The sequence below is a fragment of the Syngnathus floridae genome, chromosome 7 (assembly GCF_059516105.1).
Source record: "Syngnathus floridae isolate MCC-2025c chromosome 7, RoL_Sflo_1.0, whole genome shotgun sequence".
Lineage (NCBI taxonomy): Eukaryota > Metazoa > Chordata > Actinopteri > Syngnathiformes > Syngnathidae > Syngnathus > Syngnathus floridae.
The window spans coordinates 8,208,734-8,226,081 of record NC_142419.1 but is presented as its reverse complement, the minus strand read 5'-3'; the positions used below and the strand labels follow the sequence as shown (position 1 = coordinate 8,226,081).

General features: G+C 38.1%; 1 protein-coding gene across 1 annotated transcript; it reads left to right on the top strand.

Moving 5' to 3' along the window:
- zbbx (zinc finger, B-box domain containing) lies at positions 1-17,039 on the top strand. Its single transcript, XM_088381673.1, has 9 exons — positions 1-271; positions 1,078-1,189; positions 1,607-1,720; positions 5,562-5,649; positions 6,049-6,103; positions 7,769-7,878; positions 14,732-14,942; positions 15,909-16,047; positions 16,758-17,039. The coding sequence occupies exons 2-9, from the start codon at positions 1,131-1,133 to the stop codon at positions 16,759-16,761; spliced, it is 780 nt and encodes a 259-aa protein (XP_088237799.1). The 5' UTR covers positions 1-271; positions 1,078-1,130; the 3' UTR covers positions 16,762-17,039.
- The last annotated feature ends 309 nt before the right edge of the window (positions 17,040-17,348 follow it).

Here is a 17,348-nt window from a genome sequence, read left to right as displayed (position 1 = left end):
ATGATTTAGAGTGACTTAATATTCGTGTGCCAGTGATGTAATAATTTGCCCTAGCGACTCGGCAGCTTTACTATACCTGTTTGTTTTTATGTGACATTCGGTTTGTTTATTTGCTGTATCTCGGTTTTCCTTCTTCAGTTCCGCTCACACTAATAGCCAAGTTATTTATTCAAAGGCATATGTTTTAAAATTTACAATTTCAGCCCAATGGACTATTAGCAATGTGAATATCACAACAAACCAGGGTAATCCACTTTACAAAGAGTGACAGGTATTATTTTTCTGCTTTTTCCATCAATCGGTGTTTTTTTTTTTTTGGTATGTTGGATATTCGAGGGATTTAAATTAATCCCGATCAATTGAAATGCACATCTGAAAAGAAATGTTCTTGTGCAATGGAATTTACTGATCTTATTACTGATCCACATGTTTGCATGGAAAGTGGTCCGTCTTCCTCACAGTCTTTGTTCTAGTTTTAGCTTGGACCAACTTTGGTTTCCTCCCATAATCACATTAGGTTTATTGAAGACTTTCTAAATAGTCCATGTGGGAATGTGAGCCAATGCTTCTTTGCTTATATTTGGCCTGTACCTCCAATTAACCTCGTACAGTTCACCCATTCCACTCTAATAAAGACAAGCACTATGGAATATAGGTCAACTGATGCTTTTTTTAAATATTATTAATGTTGTAGAATCAGAGGTGAAAATTTACTATTTGCTTTTTCTTTTTTTTTCATTCCTCCTCCCTTTGAGTGAAACTTAACAACCTCATTCCAAAGCCATTATGTTTTAGATAGTGTTTTAGATCTATGTTGTTGGCAATTTCCCTGCTCTCGTTATAACAATATACCTAATATGCCTCACTTAACTAATTTCTCAATAGCCCTTTAAACAGTTACTGCCAGTTGTTTTAACTACCTTGCATAGCTTTTGGCAAATCTGTCTGCTCTGGTCACGCTTCCTCAGCAGCATCCGTTTAGTAGTCACTGACAGTGGTGCTGTAGCGAGTGTGAGCTAGTTCGAAGTGAGCGTGTTCATATATACTCAATGGCATGACTGTTTGATCTTATTGCAGATGTAATTAATCTCCTGGTAAAAAGACGAAGGCCTCCCAGCCCACGAGGAGACATGAATTTAAAAGACTTTGCGGTACTTTCCAAAACAAAATCTTTACAATTCAGTGCGAGGTAAGCTGAGATAACATCAATGTCACATCAGATATGACTTTAAAAAATATACATCTGAGTCACTTGTTACTTGGTTATGTGGGTGTACAATTCATTTTGTGGGCATCATTGTAAAAGTTTGCAGTTCAGCATGTTTGCTCACTCCATAGTACTTCCTGTGAAATGTAGTCCAATGTCCATGTATACTTTTTCATTTGCCAGCCAGTAATTGAGTGAATTGATGCTTGCTACACTCATCTTGTGACTAACTGATGAAAATATTGATCAGCCGTGGCAACAGGGATCTGCGCAGTGGATGGATTGAACATATTGATGAGAGCTTGGCTTGCTAATCTGATTGAGTGCATCATTTGTATGATTGACTATCATTGACTGGCTTCATAAACGCGGGTGTGTGTGTGCGTGTGTGTTACCTAGGAACCCACAAGGCCTGCAGTTGGAGACAGTGACTCTGGCCCAGCAGAGCAATGAGCTGGAAGAGAAACTGCAAAAACTGAAAGACAGTATGAGAAGAGAGAAAGGCGAGAGAGGGTGAGTATCAATGGTTCAGCTTTTGCGGTGGAGATAAAAGCGACCTGTAAAAGTCAAGAGAAGTGGGAAAGGACAGTTGGAAATGCAACCAGAGACAAAGAGCAGAAAAATATTGGAAAATAAAATAATTGAATTTTCTTCAAAGTCTTAGAGATAGCTGTATTTCCTCAAACAGTGGCAGTTTGTTTACTTACATAGCATAGGATATCAGGTGTCTGGCCAAGCATGGATCCAGACCCCAACCCCATTGAGAATCTGTGGGGCATTTAAAACTAAGGTGAAGCACAAAGTATGTAACATCCACCAGCTCTGGAATATCCTAAAGGAGTGGAGGAGGATTTCAGTGGCAGCCTGTGAAGCTCTATGCCCAAGCGTATAAATGTAGTGATGAAAAAATAATGGTGGCCACAGAAAATATTGACACTTTGGGCACAATTCAGTCATTTTGACTCAATATTCTTGCCAATGTTTTAGACATTAACGCCTGTTATTCTTGCCAGTGTTTTAGACATTAACGCCCGTACACTGAGTAATTTCGACGAGATGATGAATTCCCACTGTTACACAAGCTGTTTACGTGTTGTTTCTAATACAAAGATAGAAAATATTTTTTTACTCTATGTAGACTGGAACTAAGTGAATAATGGCCACCGTGTGAGACTACATTCTTTTTTTTCATCCTGTAATAGGAAAATAACATTATACTGAATCTGACATGTTGATGGGCTATAATTAGAGGGGCTAAAGAGAGGGATCAGAGACTTAAGAGGCTTATAGTTAAGTGCAGAGAAATTGCCCATTTCACCAGTTGTAACACACAAAACAGTGATGGTTGGTGAGAAAAAAAATCCAGCAGAGGAAGACACATTTGAAGATTGATAGTATAGTAGTTCACGTCACTGACTTTATGCCACTGACCTTGAGATCAATTCCCACCCAATGATTTTTTTCCTCCCTCAAAATTTTCTTATTATTGACCGTGACCAGTCTGCTTTTAAACGTAAATCAGCTGAATGAGGCTGCATAACTGGAGGTCCAACATCCAATTCTAATAAATGAGCTATAAATCAATGTGGGGAGAGTGCTGTGTTGCAGCTAAACAGATAACACATGAACATAGCGCTCCATGTCATGTTGAAATACTGCAACATTTACAGCTTCACTGGCTTCATGATGCATGGTGTGGGCACAGCTGCCTGTGTGATTTTGATACAGCACTCCATAAATCACAACATTTAATTTTGTCTCGCGTTGGCCTTATGTTCTGTGATAACTTTGCCGCACCGCCTTGTTCTTCAAATGTAATGGTTGGCTTATGTTAGCTATATTGTAGATGACTGATATAAAGTACCAAACATTTTAACAAAGAATTTAAATTTCATGAAATAAGACTGCAACATAAAAATATTCTAGTATTGTGTTTATAATTCACTTCACCATGAATAATAGCACCGAGGTTAGCAACTCGTACCTGTGGGTATAACGTTCCTATGATCACATGCACTGTTGTTCCTGTGCCAACCACCCAGTTTTGAATTAGGTTTACCGAATTGATTTCATCAGACCATAACACATTTCACCCACATGCTTTTGGAAATGTCATGTAGTTTCGCATTGTGCCCCAATCATCTCATCTGTCCGTTTCTGATTGGCAATGTATAACGCTTCATTTTCTGCTTTATGACATGCAGGCTTCTTAGAATTAAATCCTTTCAGTTCCCTCTCTAAATTGTCCTCAGTACAACAGGAGTGCATCTTTGACAAGCCTTCCCTGCAACTCTTCAAGCTGTGATTTATCCTCAAGCTGTGCGTGTTGTTGTGTATCTGTGTTATGCACCGCTTTGTTTTTCTCTTTGCTTGTCCCCAAGATCACACTGCTCCCACAGTAGATAGATGGCTTATCCTTGTATCAGAGGCGGCTTCAGTTATTGGGCCCCAACGAATAGATGTACAAATTTAGTTTGCTGAGAGGAGATGTGGTGTAATTGTTTTGTGACGAAGACACAGGCAATAATAAAGTCAGTCCGATGGCTTGGGGCAAATGTAGTACATCCTTCTATGATTGGGCCGCCTGACTTCCAGCTTTAATATGGCTTTGACTTTCGGCTTTGGATTGTAGATACTATTGGCTCTCTTATCCCTTGTCTTAAACAAAAATCCTTTCCCCCGTCCTATATTATTTAAGGGCACCTTTTTCGGTGCAATCGATATGGTACCAGGCTGAACGTTGGTTGGAGATCAAGTGAGAGGCAGCATTGGAAAGTTGAAGAGTGGGCATGTTTTATCATGTATGAAGTGCAGCCTTCTTTGATATTATACAATCAAATGTGTTACACCAAGTAGAAAGCACTCTGATATTTTGAGCCTGAACCTCTTTTGTAAGGTAGAAAAACAATGAATGTGTCCTTGTTGAATCTGTGAACGCAACCTACTTGTGCGCCTAGATGTAAGTGAATCTGTCTGTGGATTAGATAATGAGATATTTGCTAATGCAAAGTCCACCAAGATTCCCAACACCTTATTTCTTTCTCGCATGTCCTGAAGCGACAACTTGTCACCCTACCCCAGCATAGGTGTGCCTGAGCTGTCTCCCTTGGCGACAGTCAGTTGCCAGGGAGATGGCGCTGAGGTGATTACCTGACGCCCACCCTCAGTGTCAGCATAACACACCAACAGAGTTCAGGGAGTTGGCAAGTCTGTCGTCACATTTAAACGCACATTCTTTTACACACGCATATTGTTTGACTTTCTGTGACAGGTTGCCAGCTCAACCAAAAATAAACAGCCTTCACAGTAGCATAAATAATTCAATACAATGAGCATGAATAACTCCCATCTAAATGAAGAATCCATTTTTGCATCTTCACAAAGTCTTTATTCAAATTTAGAAGTCCTGCTGCATTATGTTTTTGCCACAGAAACATACTTCTCTGTGGTTTTGAGCAGTTAGTGTTGAATTCAGCTTGTCAAAAAATGATACTTTTGAAAGTAATCCAATTCTTTTTCTTAGCAGTAGTTACAAATTCGCAAAAAAGTCAGATGTGCTGAAGGAGGAAGGAGGAATACTGTACCTACATTACATTTCCCTTGATACTTAATCAAGTACATACATTGATGTACTAATTAATATATTCATATAATTTATACATTGAATATGTTGTTTTCTAGGATTATGGTTTTATTTACTATAGTAGCTCTCAAGTCATTTCATTTGTTGCGAACCTGTGTATTTGAATGCAATACCTTGAGAAACAAAACTGAATTTAATTGAATTGAGAATTGAGTTGTGAGGATGTTTCTTCCTTTGACTATATTGCCTTTTGGTACCGTGTCTGTCCCTGAAATAACATCACCGACTCTGTGTCCTGGTGGCAAATGGATCAAATCACAGCATGAAGTTAGAAATCAAAAGAACAAGCACACTTTATTTGTCCAACAATACGCTTCCACCGTATGTCCAATTTCAGTGAATTTAACAGTGACAAAAGTGAGATAAAATGAACAAGTCTATCTGTGAGTAAATTATACAACAGTGTGGATATGAGACATCAACTACGGAACAAAACTGAGAGACATACATAGGTTGGGGAACACAGAATGTGATAGTTTCAGTTGGCTAAGGTACTGAACAGGAAAAGGCTACCTGAGACGTGATTAAACCAATGAGTAAAGCTAATTTGGGACACGTGAGGGAGTGTTTCAAAAAGGAAAAATTCAAGAATCCAAAATATTTATAAAAGGATACAGCTCTGATAAAGTACTATTAAATGAATTTAGGTTTGTATGATTGATTATCTAAGCTAAACTACCAAATACCCTCTTGTTGCTTCTCTTCGTTTAGGCAACCAGGAACCTTTTATCGGAAATCAGAACAATTAGCATCAATAAGCAGCAGTGCTTTGATGCAAGGCGCCAAGAAAAACCAAAAGGTACTAATTTTGTTTGCTTGTTGAATCTATGTTCACAAGAATTTAGTAGATGTATCTATTTAGATACATGGAACTAATGCCACATGGTAAAAGTACTCATTTTGATCCTGTGGTGACATGCTATTGGGTCGAACTTTAATTGAATGTATTTTTGATGCACTTTCAAGATGTTCACTTTGAATTGCTTTAAAGTAACTGACAAATATGCAGTCAATCGACCTTAGTTACAATGAACCTATTCTGACGTTTGGAAATGAATGATGAACCAATTGAACTCTTAGTTTTTTTTAAAACAGACACACAAGCAAATCTGCCACCCAAGGGGTTTGCAAACCAAACTATATCTTTGCAGGGCAGCCTTTTGTTGCAAGCTTAAACTGTTTGTTACCCTGTTTCCAGCAATCGTCAGCAGGCAAGTTGAAGATCCGAGTGCTGAAGGATGAACCTGTAACTGGTAAGTCATCAGTCATAGCATGACACTGTATTTCAAAGTAATACTATTTCTTTTTTTTTTTCTGAAATTAATTTCCAGGCAGTTAAATCCTCTATTGCACACTTAAAGGTAAATGTTTAAGAACCTCACAAAAAAGGAGTACCGTTGGCTTTCAAGGAATATACATACGAAGCCTGCCCAGAATGTCAGTACTCACCAGAAAGGCCACTTTTTTTTTGTTTTTTTGCCTTATTAGTTGTTGCATGGGTCCTTTCATTTTGTCTGCTGTACTCAGGGAATTCCTTTTTCGATTAGCTCACCGGGTTCACCTAATAATATCCTCAAACAAGCTTGTATAGGTCAAAATTCCAAGATGTTCTCCAATTTGACACCTCAAAATTGCAGTGACATTTGTAACTGCACGACATGCCCTTAAAATCCCAACTGTGATAAATATTGACACATGGAGGTACAGTATGGGCTTAAACATGAAGAATTATCAGACTGAAGGTAACATGTGCTGTTATTTTAGGTGCCTATCTGTTTTGATGTATTACCAAAGTATTCATTCACTAGCATTGACTTGCGTCCCATTCTTAATTTGTAGGGCTTAATATGACACTAGTCCTCTGTAGAAAACAAGTCAAGTCAAGTCAAGTTTATTTGTATAGCCCTAAATCACAAACAGTCTCAAAGGGCTTCACATAGCCAAAAATTGACAATTATTCTCAAAGCATCCCCTGATCATAAGCTCCCAAAAGGGCAAGGAAAAACTCAAAAAACCCCTGCCAGGGGAAAATGAGAAACCTTGAGAAGGGACCACAGATGGAAGGATCCCCCTTTCAGGATCACCAGGTTATAATGGATGCAGAGAGTGCAAAAGTAATACATAATATGAAAATCAATGAAAAAATGGATGTCGGAGGTGCCCTCGGTTGTCCTGGCCGTGTCTTCAAGGGGGTTGAGCTGCAGTTCCTTCATCTTGAATTGGTCCCCGAGAATCCAGCTAGCCGCGATCAGCTTTTGAGCCACCTAACCCCCTCCCCAGCCGGGGAGGGGGTGGGCAGAGAGAACAAAACAAACTCCGGCCAAATCGGCCATCACAAGTTAGTTAAAGGCCATCTCATAGAAATGTGTCTTTAAACGTGTCTTAAATGTTTCTACTGAGGTAGTAGTTCTAATATCCATTGGTAGGGCATTCCAAAGCAGAAAGGGGATGGCCCTTTTCTTTTTCAACATGTTTGTGGCCATGTATCACATGTTTAACTCCTAGCCCCAACCCAATAGAAAACCTCTGGGATGCATTAGAGCAAAAACTGAGAACAAGGCCTTCTCATCCAACCTGTGTGGTACCTCATAAATGGAAGAATGGTAACAAAAAAAAAAAAATCCCATAAACACACTCCTTAAGTATGTGGAAAGTCTTCCCTGGAAAGTTGAAGCTGTATTAGTTGCAAAGGGTGGGCCAATGTCATAAAACCCCTACTGATTAAGAATGAGATGAACGGCATTAACTTTACAAACTTGGTAGAAAGGCGCTTCATAAAGTCAAGTCTACTGACTTGATATATTTTACAGGGCATAAATGATACATTCAAATATGGTGGACACGCTGGCATATCTCAGCAACGGGCCAGTTGCTAGGCTGTGTGTGCTATATTTGACTATATGTCTCTGTCTCGCTAGCGCCACCTCATCTCCCTCTGTGTGATACATGCTGTTGTCCCCAGACAACACGGCAAAGCACGACGACAGGATCAGTTTGTGGACCGAGAGACGTCAGGTCTCATCAGCAGGTATGCAGAAATCCACAATGTTTTTGGCGGGATTTGAGTTTTTGTATACATTACATAGTTGACTAAAAAAATTCATAGATCTTGAGTAAAGGTCACTAAAAATCACCCACAGCTGTCATTTTTATTATCACTGTTCTGTGGATTGGTTGAAGTTTTTTTTTTTTTAAAACATTAAACATGTCCCAAAGTTTTATGAAGAATTTTTGGGGTTAGGAAAGAAAATGAGTGGATTGTGAACACCTTTAAGATACAATTGGCCCCCCAAATGCCCCCAGCCCCCAAGGAAAACATTATAGCTGCAGATGTGCTGCATCCACATGGAGCATACCCACTATGGTCACTTTCCACTTTAAAGTTTGATACCATAGTACCACCAAAACGTTTCAGCTCAAGACTTTTCCATAAGGAACACAGAATAATCTTGTTACAACAAAGATTAATAGGAAACACAACTTGACAGAAAAATATGTGCCTGCGTGATGATCAATGAAATATCTTCTAGTTTTTTTCTTTGACAAAAGATGGCAGGAATCGTGACCCTTTGTTTGGGAAACCCTGTTATAAACTAATATTAGTTATATCTTCACACAGACTATGAGAGTTTCAGAAGCAAAAAGACAAATGTGTGTGTGTATACAGCACATGTCTGACTTTTTGTACGTATTTCTTTAATACTGCAGGAACATCGTTCCAGCTCATGACCTCTGCCTCTTTTAATTATAGTTGTTTGTCACTCTCATTCCCATATCACATCTCCCTCTTGTCAAATAAATGTCCCCGCTCTCACATATTTTTTGATATAGGTACTTCGCTGTGCCAGATATTAACACCTTTTTCCCCCTTCATCCTCCTCATGCAAAATTGGATTCTATTCCTTCCTTGGTTTCTTGCGCCATTTACAGTTTTTAATCTCATTAAATAAATTTTATGCATAACGTGCACATACATTCATCAATATCAAACACATGAAAACGCCTGTGCTGGATTTACCAGAAATCTAATTTTCCCTTCTGTGACCTCTGTGAACTTTTATTTATAACTCAGTCTCAATTCACTATTGCAGATGGGTGGTGCTCTTGACTCATCCTCTTGTGTCAACCACAGTGAGTTTAAATGTAATGTGGGACTTTACTTGATGCAATTTATGTTGAAGCCAAATGGCACCTTTATGGGTTATCTATCTGTAATACCCGTTGCGATGGTCATAATGGCAAACATAGTCACCAGGAAGAATATAGTTCAAGAAAACACATGGATTGCCTGTGAATGACACACATGGGACTCACATACTAATTTAACCAATAATGATATCCTGTAGAACTATACTTGAGTATTATGGCAAAATGGTTTCCAATTGGTTTCTAACTTCATTTAGTTAAGTTAAATGTAAAACTACCATAAGACAAGTGATTCTTAGGAAGGTACAACTAGACTGTTGACCACTCCTCAATTATTTTGCATATTAATTCTGCAGTTAAATTTCTAGGTGTCACAAGAGACGAGAAAATTAGCTGGAAGCCACATATCAATATTGTCAAGCATTTCAATATTCAATAAATTAATAAATATTCATTCATTCATTCATTCATTCATTCATTCATTCATTCATTCATTCATTCATTCATTCATTCATTCATTCATTCATTCCATATTTATTTATTGCACGACTCAATTGCAGTAAATCACCCAATAATACCAAGGCGCTTCTTGCAACACAGGGAAATTATAATTAAAACATAAATAATTTGTATAATTATGACTACTACTTTGCGCCGTCCAGAATTATGTGCCTGGGGTAACCGGCTCATTGTCATTACCTTTTCCCAACAGCCCCACTCCTCATTACTCATGGGCTACACTTGAGAAACAACACACACACGCGCGCACACACACACACTCACGCCCGTGCATACGCATACACACTATGCTTAATACTATGCATTCTTATTCTAGAACCATTCAGGCAAAAAAAAAAAAAAAATTGGAACTAATTTCCTCCAGCATAGCACAGAAGAGTGTCGTGATATGCTGCTTGTTGCCTGATAGTATGCCTGGTCCCAGGAGTGTGGCTCTAATTTATCCCTAGGCGAAAGAAGGAGGATAAGGACCAGCTTTATGGCACCATTAGAAGGCAATGCACACTTGTGTAGTCCAATTTTCTACTTGGTTTTGCAAAAAAAAAAAAAAAAAAAATCCCACACAAGCACAGAGGTACCTATGTAAGATAGTTGGTATGTTTACTTGATCTTTAAAAATGTGTTTAATTTGTAATTAAAGCTTATGTAACCCTCCCACCCTCATTTTGAGAATTCTACAAAGAACAGAAGTGTCAATCCTCCTCGCAATCTGCAATGCAAACATGCAAGAATGTTCGCATTGCTCTTGACCTTGTGTCTGGGCTCCATCACTGTGGGTGCTGATGTAAAAATCTTTCCCTGTTAAGGAAAGCAGATTTTAAACAGAAATAATGATCTCAAGATGCACAGACACATGCCAATTAACCCTGCCTACTTTGTCTACCTCACACACAACCTGCTTGACTCGGTTAGCTGAACCTTCTGTCAGTTTATTTCAGTTTACTTTAAAATGAGAAATCTAGCTTTTTTTTATTACTCTGAATCACTGTAGATTGTTTAACCCTTTGTATCTACACACATCCTCGCTTTTTCTTCTCTGTGTATTTTGTTGGTAACCCTTCATGCAAGCTAATTTTACAAGGTTCGCTTCTGATAGTGAGATCTTGTGTGGAGTCATTTGGATGGGCGATTCCTGAGAAACTAATCAAAAGATCAATTTTGACCAAGCAAACGTTTATAGGACTGTGACTGAGGTGGTAATAATGCATATTGGAAGCTAAACTAACATGATTAGTGCACAGTCCTATTTTATGAATTCAAGAATGATTGATTTTAAAACCAAATGACATTCAAATCACCTTCATTGACTCAATTATTACAAAACAGGCTTGTGCCTTAAGACCTAAAGCCTGATCATCTGCAACCCTGAATTTTGTATAAACAATTTGAGGACATGAAAATGACTACAGATATAAAGATGAATCAGTCTTCAAAAGTAGAAGAAAGGCTGATGTTGTAGTCGAGCTGTGTTGCAGAGGAAATTTTCTTGAAAACAGTCCAAATCACGACGAGCCCTTGCTACTACAAACCAGTTGGACGTTCCAAGCGAGGCAATCGAGAATTGAATGAGGGGATGTTTTGCTGTGAGACAACAAAACTAACCATTCACCCAACGATGCTGTTCGTCAGTAGCCCCCTCTGCAAACTCTGACCTCTTTTCCTATGCCCATAGGATCTTGATTGTGCGTTCATTTTTTTTTTTTAACTCTAGATAAAGGTAACATAAGGGATTGTTCTTCTGCATATGCATTACATTCACATCATCATGCTAAGAATTCATACTTGTGAGCACAGAATAAACATCAGTGTGTAGTACAAACATGGTTTGCAAGAGTTCAACTAAGGGGGGCACTACTGTTCCATATCATTGTTGGCATTCATCCTTCCTCTCTGCTCTGATTAGGCAAAACAAGAATAATCACTCCTGCTCAGACTCACACTTAAATGATGGATTGTATTTGTAAAAAATAGCCCCTAAATAATATTTGCCTAAAAAACACTTTAGCAGTTATACTCTTCTGTTTATTACAAAGCTCTTTAACTCAAATGACATTTTTTTAATGTTTAAATGTTATCCACACAATTTCAGATTTATTGCTCTGCAAAAAGCATTTGTAAACCAATTATTCAGAATGTCAAATATTACCAAACAAATCTTAATATTTTTGGGCTGATGGGCATGTTTCAGTTTTTTTATTGAATAAATGTCTAGAAAAGCATCTTCATATAGTTTAATGTTCAAATACATACTCCTCAACCACAAAGGCTGAGAAGCAATAATAAAATAAGCACATTATATATTTTTTTCTCTTCCATAAATATTCCTACTCAAAGACTGCAGAAAACAGCAAAGCAACATTAAGTGCCAGAACTTGTTTTTCATGTTTTCACAAAAATCAACTCACTCAGAGAGCGATTAATATTACACTACGGTACATTTGTCCTGCATGTCATTAAAAATCCCCAAACAAATAGGGTGGCTAACTCAGCTGTGTAAACGCTGCAACATAGGACAGTCAAGTCGGCCCCCTCTGCATTATCGGTGGTGTGCCATTTATCATAAAAGCTGCTTGTCCAATTAAGCCACAATAGGCACTTGTAATACTCCTAACAGTTGACTGTATCCATCTGTTTAGACGACACAAATTAAGTAACTCCCGGTGCACTTCAAAAGAACTGACAACGGTTCTTGTGGGGAAAAACTGTTGTAGTGCTCTAACACAGGGGTTGTCAACCGGTGGTCTGCGGCCCTCAAGTGGTCCGAAAAATCGAAAATGGAAAATAGTTGTAACATTTTTTAAAATAAAGGATTTATTATTTAGACTTGATTTATTTTCTAGCTAATTTTGTGAATCATTTACTCATCAAAACTATGTCAAATGTAGCTGAGCTTACCAAAACAGACACACAGATGCAAATATATAGCCTGTATAGGTATATCCCCTTTCAGTGCAAAATGAAATAGTCCGCCAAAGCAGTGGTCCACGAGTTGCTTCTTAGTTATAATAGACAAAACCAGTTGAAAACCCCTGTTCTAACGCCTCAACTGTAGCTGTAAATAACATGGCATAAAAGATGGAATTCTGGAATTATCTTTATATCTAAAATCCAAATGTGTTCGGTACCCAACAAAAACAACGGAATTGACCTTGCCGTTCCAATAATTTTGGAGGGTTCACTGTGTTTGTTTTGTATTGGCATCACAGCCTGTCTTCCCAGTTTGGCTTGAACCTTTCTTTGGATACTTAAGTCGGTATCTGGGGAGCAGTCCGTTGTTTTTCTCAGAAAATCAGCTGGGAAATTTTAGCTCACCCATGAATCTGAACATAATCATCTGTAGAAAATCGGTGAATTTTGTGCATATTGTATGTAAGTTACCTGCTGCCTAGGTCAACCCATGCTGTTACTCAGGTCATTTTACAATATGTAAGTTGGGCTTCTCATTTGAGTTGCTTTGTTTTGTTGGGTTGGATGCCCATTGCAGTTGGAAGCGCATACACCCATAGCCTTATTCAATCACTCTCGGCTGTGTACTTTGGCAGGATGCAAAGGCTAGGGGATTAAACACGTGCAGCTGATGCATGTATCTCTCGCTCCTCAGATAATCCTGTGTCATTTGTGTTGGAAAGAATGCAGGAAAAGAGGACAGAGAATAGGAGACGGGGTGACAAATTGAATATTAATTTCATTAGAATTGTCTACTAGGCCTCTCTAGTTTCCCACAAACTTGGTTATTTTGTAAGGCTCACACGTGAACATTTAATGCATTAATTGATGAATGGACATTTTGTGGGGTTCAGTATAACTGCCATCTAGTGGTGAATGGGGATGATACAACTTAAAACTGTACAGTGAACCTCAACTATTTGCAATAAGGATCGAGCAAACCAATAATTAGCGAAAATATCCATATAATTGACACTCTAACTTTTTGGCAACTTTTCATCTAGGAATCGGTGCACTACAGTCGCTCACCTTGTCTTTTTAAATATTCTGTCCACAAAGGGAGAATCAACCACATTAATTAAAAGAAGCTCATTGATCTGCCTTAAACTCTGGTGGTGACCGGGACAACCCTTTCAACTGTGCTGCCAGTAGTCGGGCCTTCCACTTTTAAATTCTAGTGCCCACGGTCTGGGGTGGTTCTTCTTTACACTTTCAAGGACGGGATAACAGTCTTAATATTGGTTAACCTTAGCAGTGCAAGTGGTCAGTTGTTATTAAAGGAAAAGAAAAATGAGTTTAGCCTGTGGTACAGAGAAGCTCAATCAGCATTCATGCAGCGCGCGTCCCACTTTTTGACCTCTAAATATGGAGGTATCTGAGTGCAGTAGGCGTAAAACATTTTTTGTATTTATATTTGTTGCTTTGTAATTACCATGATAGGCAACGTAAAATTCATATTTACATTTTTCATGTTTAATATAATGTGTATAAGTTTTCTTATTGGAAATAATTAACTCAAATCAACCATTGTAGCTTTACTATGATATGATATCAACACTTTGCAGACCTTTCATTAGTATGTTTTTAATTTTACATAATGCTTTGTTTAAAAAAAAAAAGCAAAGACTCAAGAAGCTCTCACTGACTTTCTTTCCTTAAACCAAGCTGAGACAACAACGTTGGGCTATTATATTATTATATTATGTGTTTAAATGGACAGCAGTTCAATGGATTTTGTGGAGACTGGACTGAACTGTCCATCAAATCGAACAGATCAAATAGACTTTAAGCAGACTTATTGATTAATACTAACCGATGCACAATACACCATATAATAGGCCTTATATTTTGAAAGTGAACAGCTATTGCAATTACAGTATGTCTACTTCATTGAGGATCTGCCTGATTAAATTTTGATCAAATTATTCCCACCAAAGTTTATTGAGCTTTTGTATAAAATGTTGATACAAGAAAGTTTTTACTTGTTTTGCCTGCACAAATTGGCAATTACGTATCCACGGCCTCAAAGAATCTCATTATCTGTCTTTTCCATTTTTCCTTTCAATGTATAATTACTCAGCTATGAAAGGCAATACACAGTATACAGACTAGAATAGGTGGATTTTTCATTAGGAAACAAAATTTTGAGACTAATTCAATTTCTATTCATGTTTTACAGTACTGTTATAGTGGTAGATTAAAGAAGATTAGCATGAATTATATATCGGCATCCTTCTAATTCAGCGCTTCTCCCCCTTTTTTTATTGCAGAGGTTTATTGGGAATTATGGAGAAAAGACAAGCGCAGAAATTACTAAAAAGGAACACTATAAGGTTGTTAAAAAGGATTTAGCCAATTCTCTTCTTGGTGGAGAGTTTGATGAAGAAGAGTCAGCGAGATCTTTTCAGGAGGCTCTCAACGACTGGAGAAACCGAAGGTGTGATGGTCCTGCCGAACCAGTCACAATTTGGACTCAAACAGGTGTGAAATATTGCAAAATCATCTGCATAAATTAAGTTTTTTTTGTAATTAACTTCATTGATGTAATGTGCATTAACGGTAACCCTCTATCCCTCACGGCTTTGATATTATGGCAAAACATTTTCAGCAGTCCTCTCATGCCCGTGCTCACGTGACAACCCCCCTCTCCTCCTCCTCCTCCTCCGCCATTTTCACAAATTCCCGAGCGTTCCTGCTTCCTTTCCTTGCCTTTACGCTTGTGTGTTAAGGCCTTCCAGAAAATGCTTACCACTGCAGTAAGAAAATAATCCATGGTGGTTGCATATTGCAATAATTAGAGAAGTGCTATGGGTGGCTGTACGCCACTCGGCAGTACTCATTTCCCTCAGCCATGCACATGTGTATGTATTTGTACAAGCTGCCTTCCATCTCATATTGGGTCTGCATCTGCAGCAGAGCATATGGCTATGTATGTATGTGCTATTAGTGGTGTTATTATTATGTTTCTGTGTGTGCTTCCCTCCCCTTGTTTTCTCTGCCTTACCACTTGGACAGACCCCCCCCCCCCCCCCCCCTCTTCTCCCTCTACGCTCTACTCTGCAAATTACTGCCAGGCCCTTCAGCCCTAATTATTTCTGTCAAGCCACTGGCACACAGGTCCACTTTAAAACTGCCACTGTGGACTTCTAAAGTGTTGAGAGCAATCATAACATTTTTCTTTCTTTCCTCGATCTGTGTTTTTTTTCCCCTCTCATGTTGTTGCAATGTTCCTGTTCTATTGCATACATTGATTTGTGAGTCTATATGGGCCTCACTGCTGCCTGCTTGTGTTTTCTCACCTACTGTCAGTAGCAATGAAATTGTGTTTTCTCATTTCTAGAGAAGTTGTTGTTGTTGCACATCCTACTTTTGTCTGACACATTTTGGGTTTTGTTTTAGTCTCTCTATAATCCAAATTAATTTTTTTATATTCTCTCACTGTATCAGTGTCAGGTACAGCAACCCAAGCTGACTTCCCTCCAGAGGGAGGCCATAAAAGAGGAAATAGAAACATAGCCGTTGAAGTGGCGTTCCCTGAAAGCAGTCGCACCTATTTGGACAGGTTGCTCCTCATGAAGTATCGCAGGTACAGATTTGGTCACATCACATCCGACACTTTAGATTGAGATTCAGTATCAAGTGTTTGCGTTTTATTACATTTTTACATTAAATTCTACAATCAATATAATGCATAGAAAGGGGGTGCTCCCCCACAAAAAATTATTAAATACATAAATTGGCAAGAATGGTGTGATTTGATTCAAGTACAGTTATTTTTAATGTCTTTCATTCGGTTCGATTCATTTGGATTACGATTTGATCCATTGAGGTATGGCTAGTTTAAAGGGTTATGATGGGATTAGTTTTTGTTGTCATTTTACAATATGAATGAACTTGTCATACTGTAAATGTGGCCTTCAAAGATATATCTCCTCAATAAAAGATGATTGGATACATATTTCTGTAAGGGAAAGGTTTTGATTTAGTTAGATCAAAACAGATTTTTCAATTGAGATTGAATTTTTTTTTTTTTTTTTAACACCAAAACAGTGGGGTTTACGTGCAGCTAGTGAGACAAGATCAACAATCTGAATAGTGTTTTAATTGAATGCGTTCCACTTTCCTCCTGTTGTGTTTTGGTTTTATAACCATCAACATTCAGACCTTTTGACACACTTCCTCATGCTATTTAATGAGAAATTACCTCCAAAATGTTCACTCGTAGTGTACATTGTTCAATATAAACGAACTTTAATACATATTACTGACTATTCGGTTGTGTGCCACTATAAACAGGTAAACTGCATGATCAGTGACGGCATCCAAACTGAATTGAGGGACCAATCAAGCAGACAAACGGTTCTGTGCAAGAATAAAGAGGTAATGGAATTCAAGAGGGTTTTAAAATTCCAGCTGAATGCTCTCAATATATCTCAATATGTTCAGTAAAAAGATGACCTCTGATTAGCCAGCATCAACAATGTCATCTGACAAATGAATGTGATTGTGTTGTGAAAGAAAAATATCTGTGTTTTGGATTCATCATTCTTATGCAAAATAAATATTACAACAGTTGAATTCTTGAATGTCTATGGCTTTATTTTATGTCCCAACCCCTTTTTTCAAGCCCAGCTCTTCATTATATTGTCACTGATCTGTCTCCTTAAAAAGGAGTTTATATCCGAATTGTCTCATCACATTTGAATATCTTCTGACAAGTATATTTTAGTTGTGTACTGACTTATCCAAGCTGTTGATTTAGAGCAGGGGTGTCAAACTCATTTTTTTTGCGGGCCGCATTGTAGTCATAGCGTCTTTCGGAGGGCCATTATGACTGTCAACCCAAATAAATGTATGAACACCTCATATTATTTACAGTAAAAGCTA

Coding starts and splice junctions, on each gene's coding strand:
- zbbx (XM_088381673.1), top strand. CDS start 1,131: ATGAATTTAAAAGACTTTGCGGTACTTTCCAAAACAAAATCTTTACAA. Junction 1,190..1,606: donor TCTTTACAATTCAGTGCGAG/GTAAGCTGAGAT, acceptor TGTGTTACCTAG/GAACCCACAAGGCCTGCAGT. Junction 1,721..5,561: donor AGAGAGAAAGGCGAGAGAGG/GTGAGTATCAAT, acceptor CTCTTCGTTTAG/GCAACCAGGAACCTTTTATC.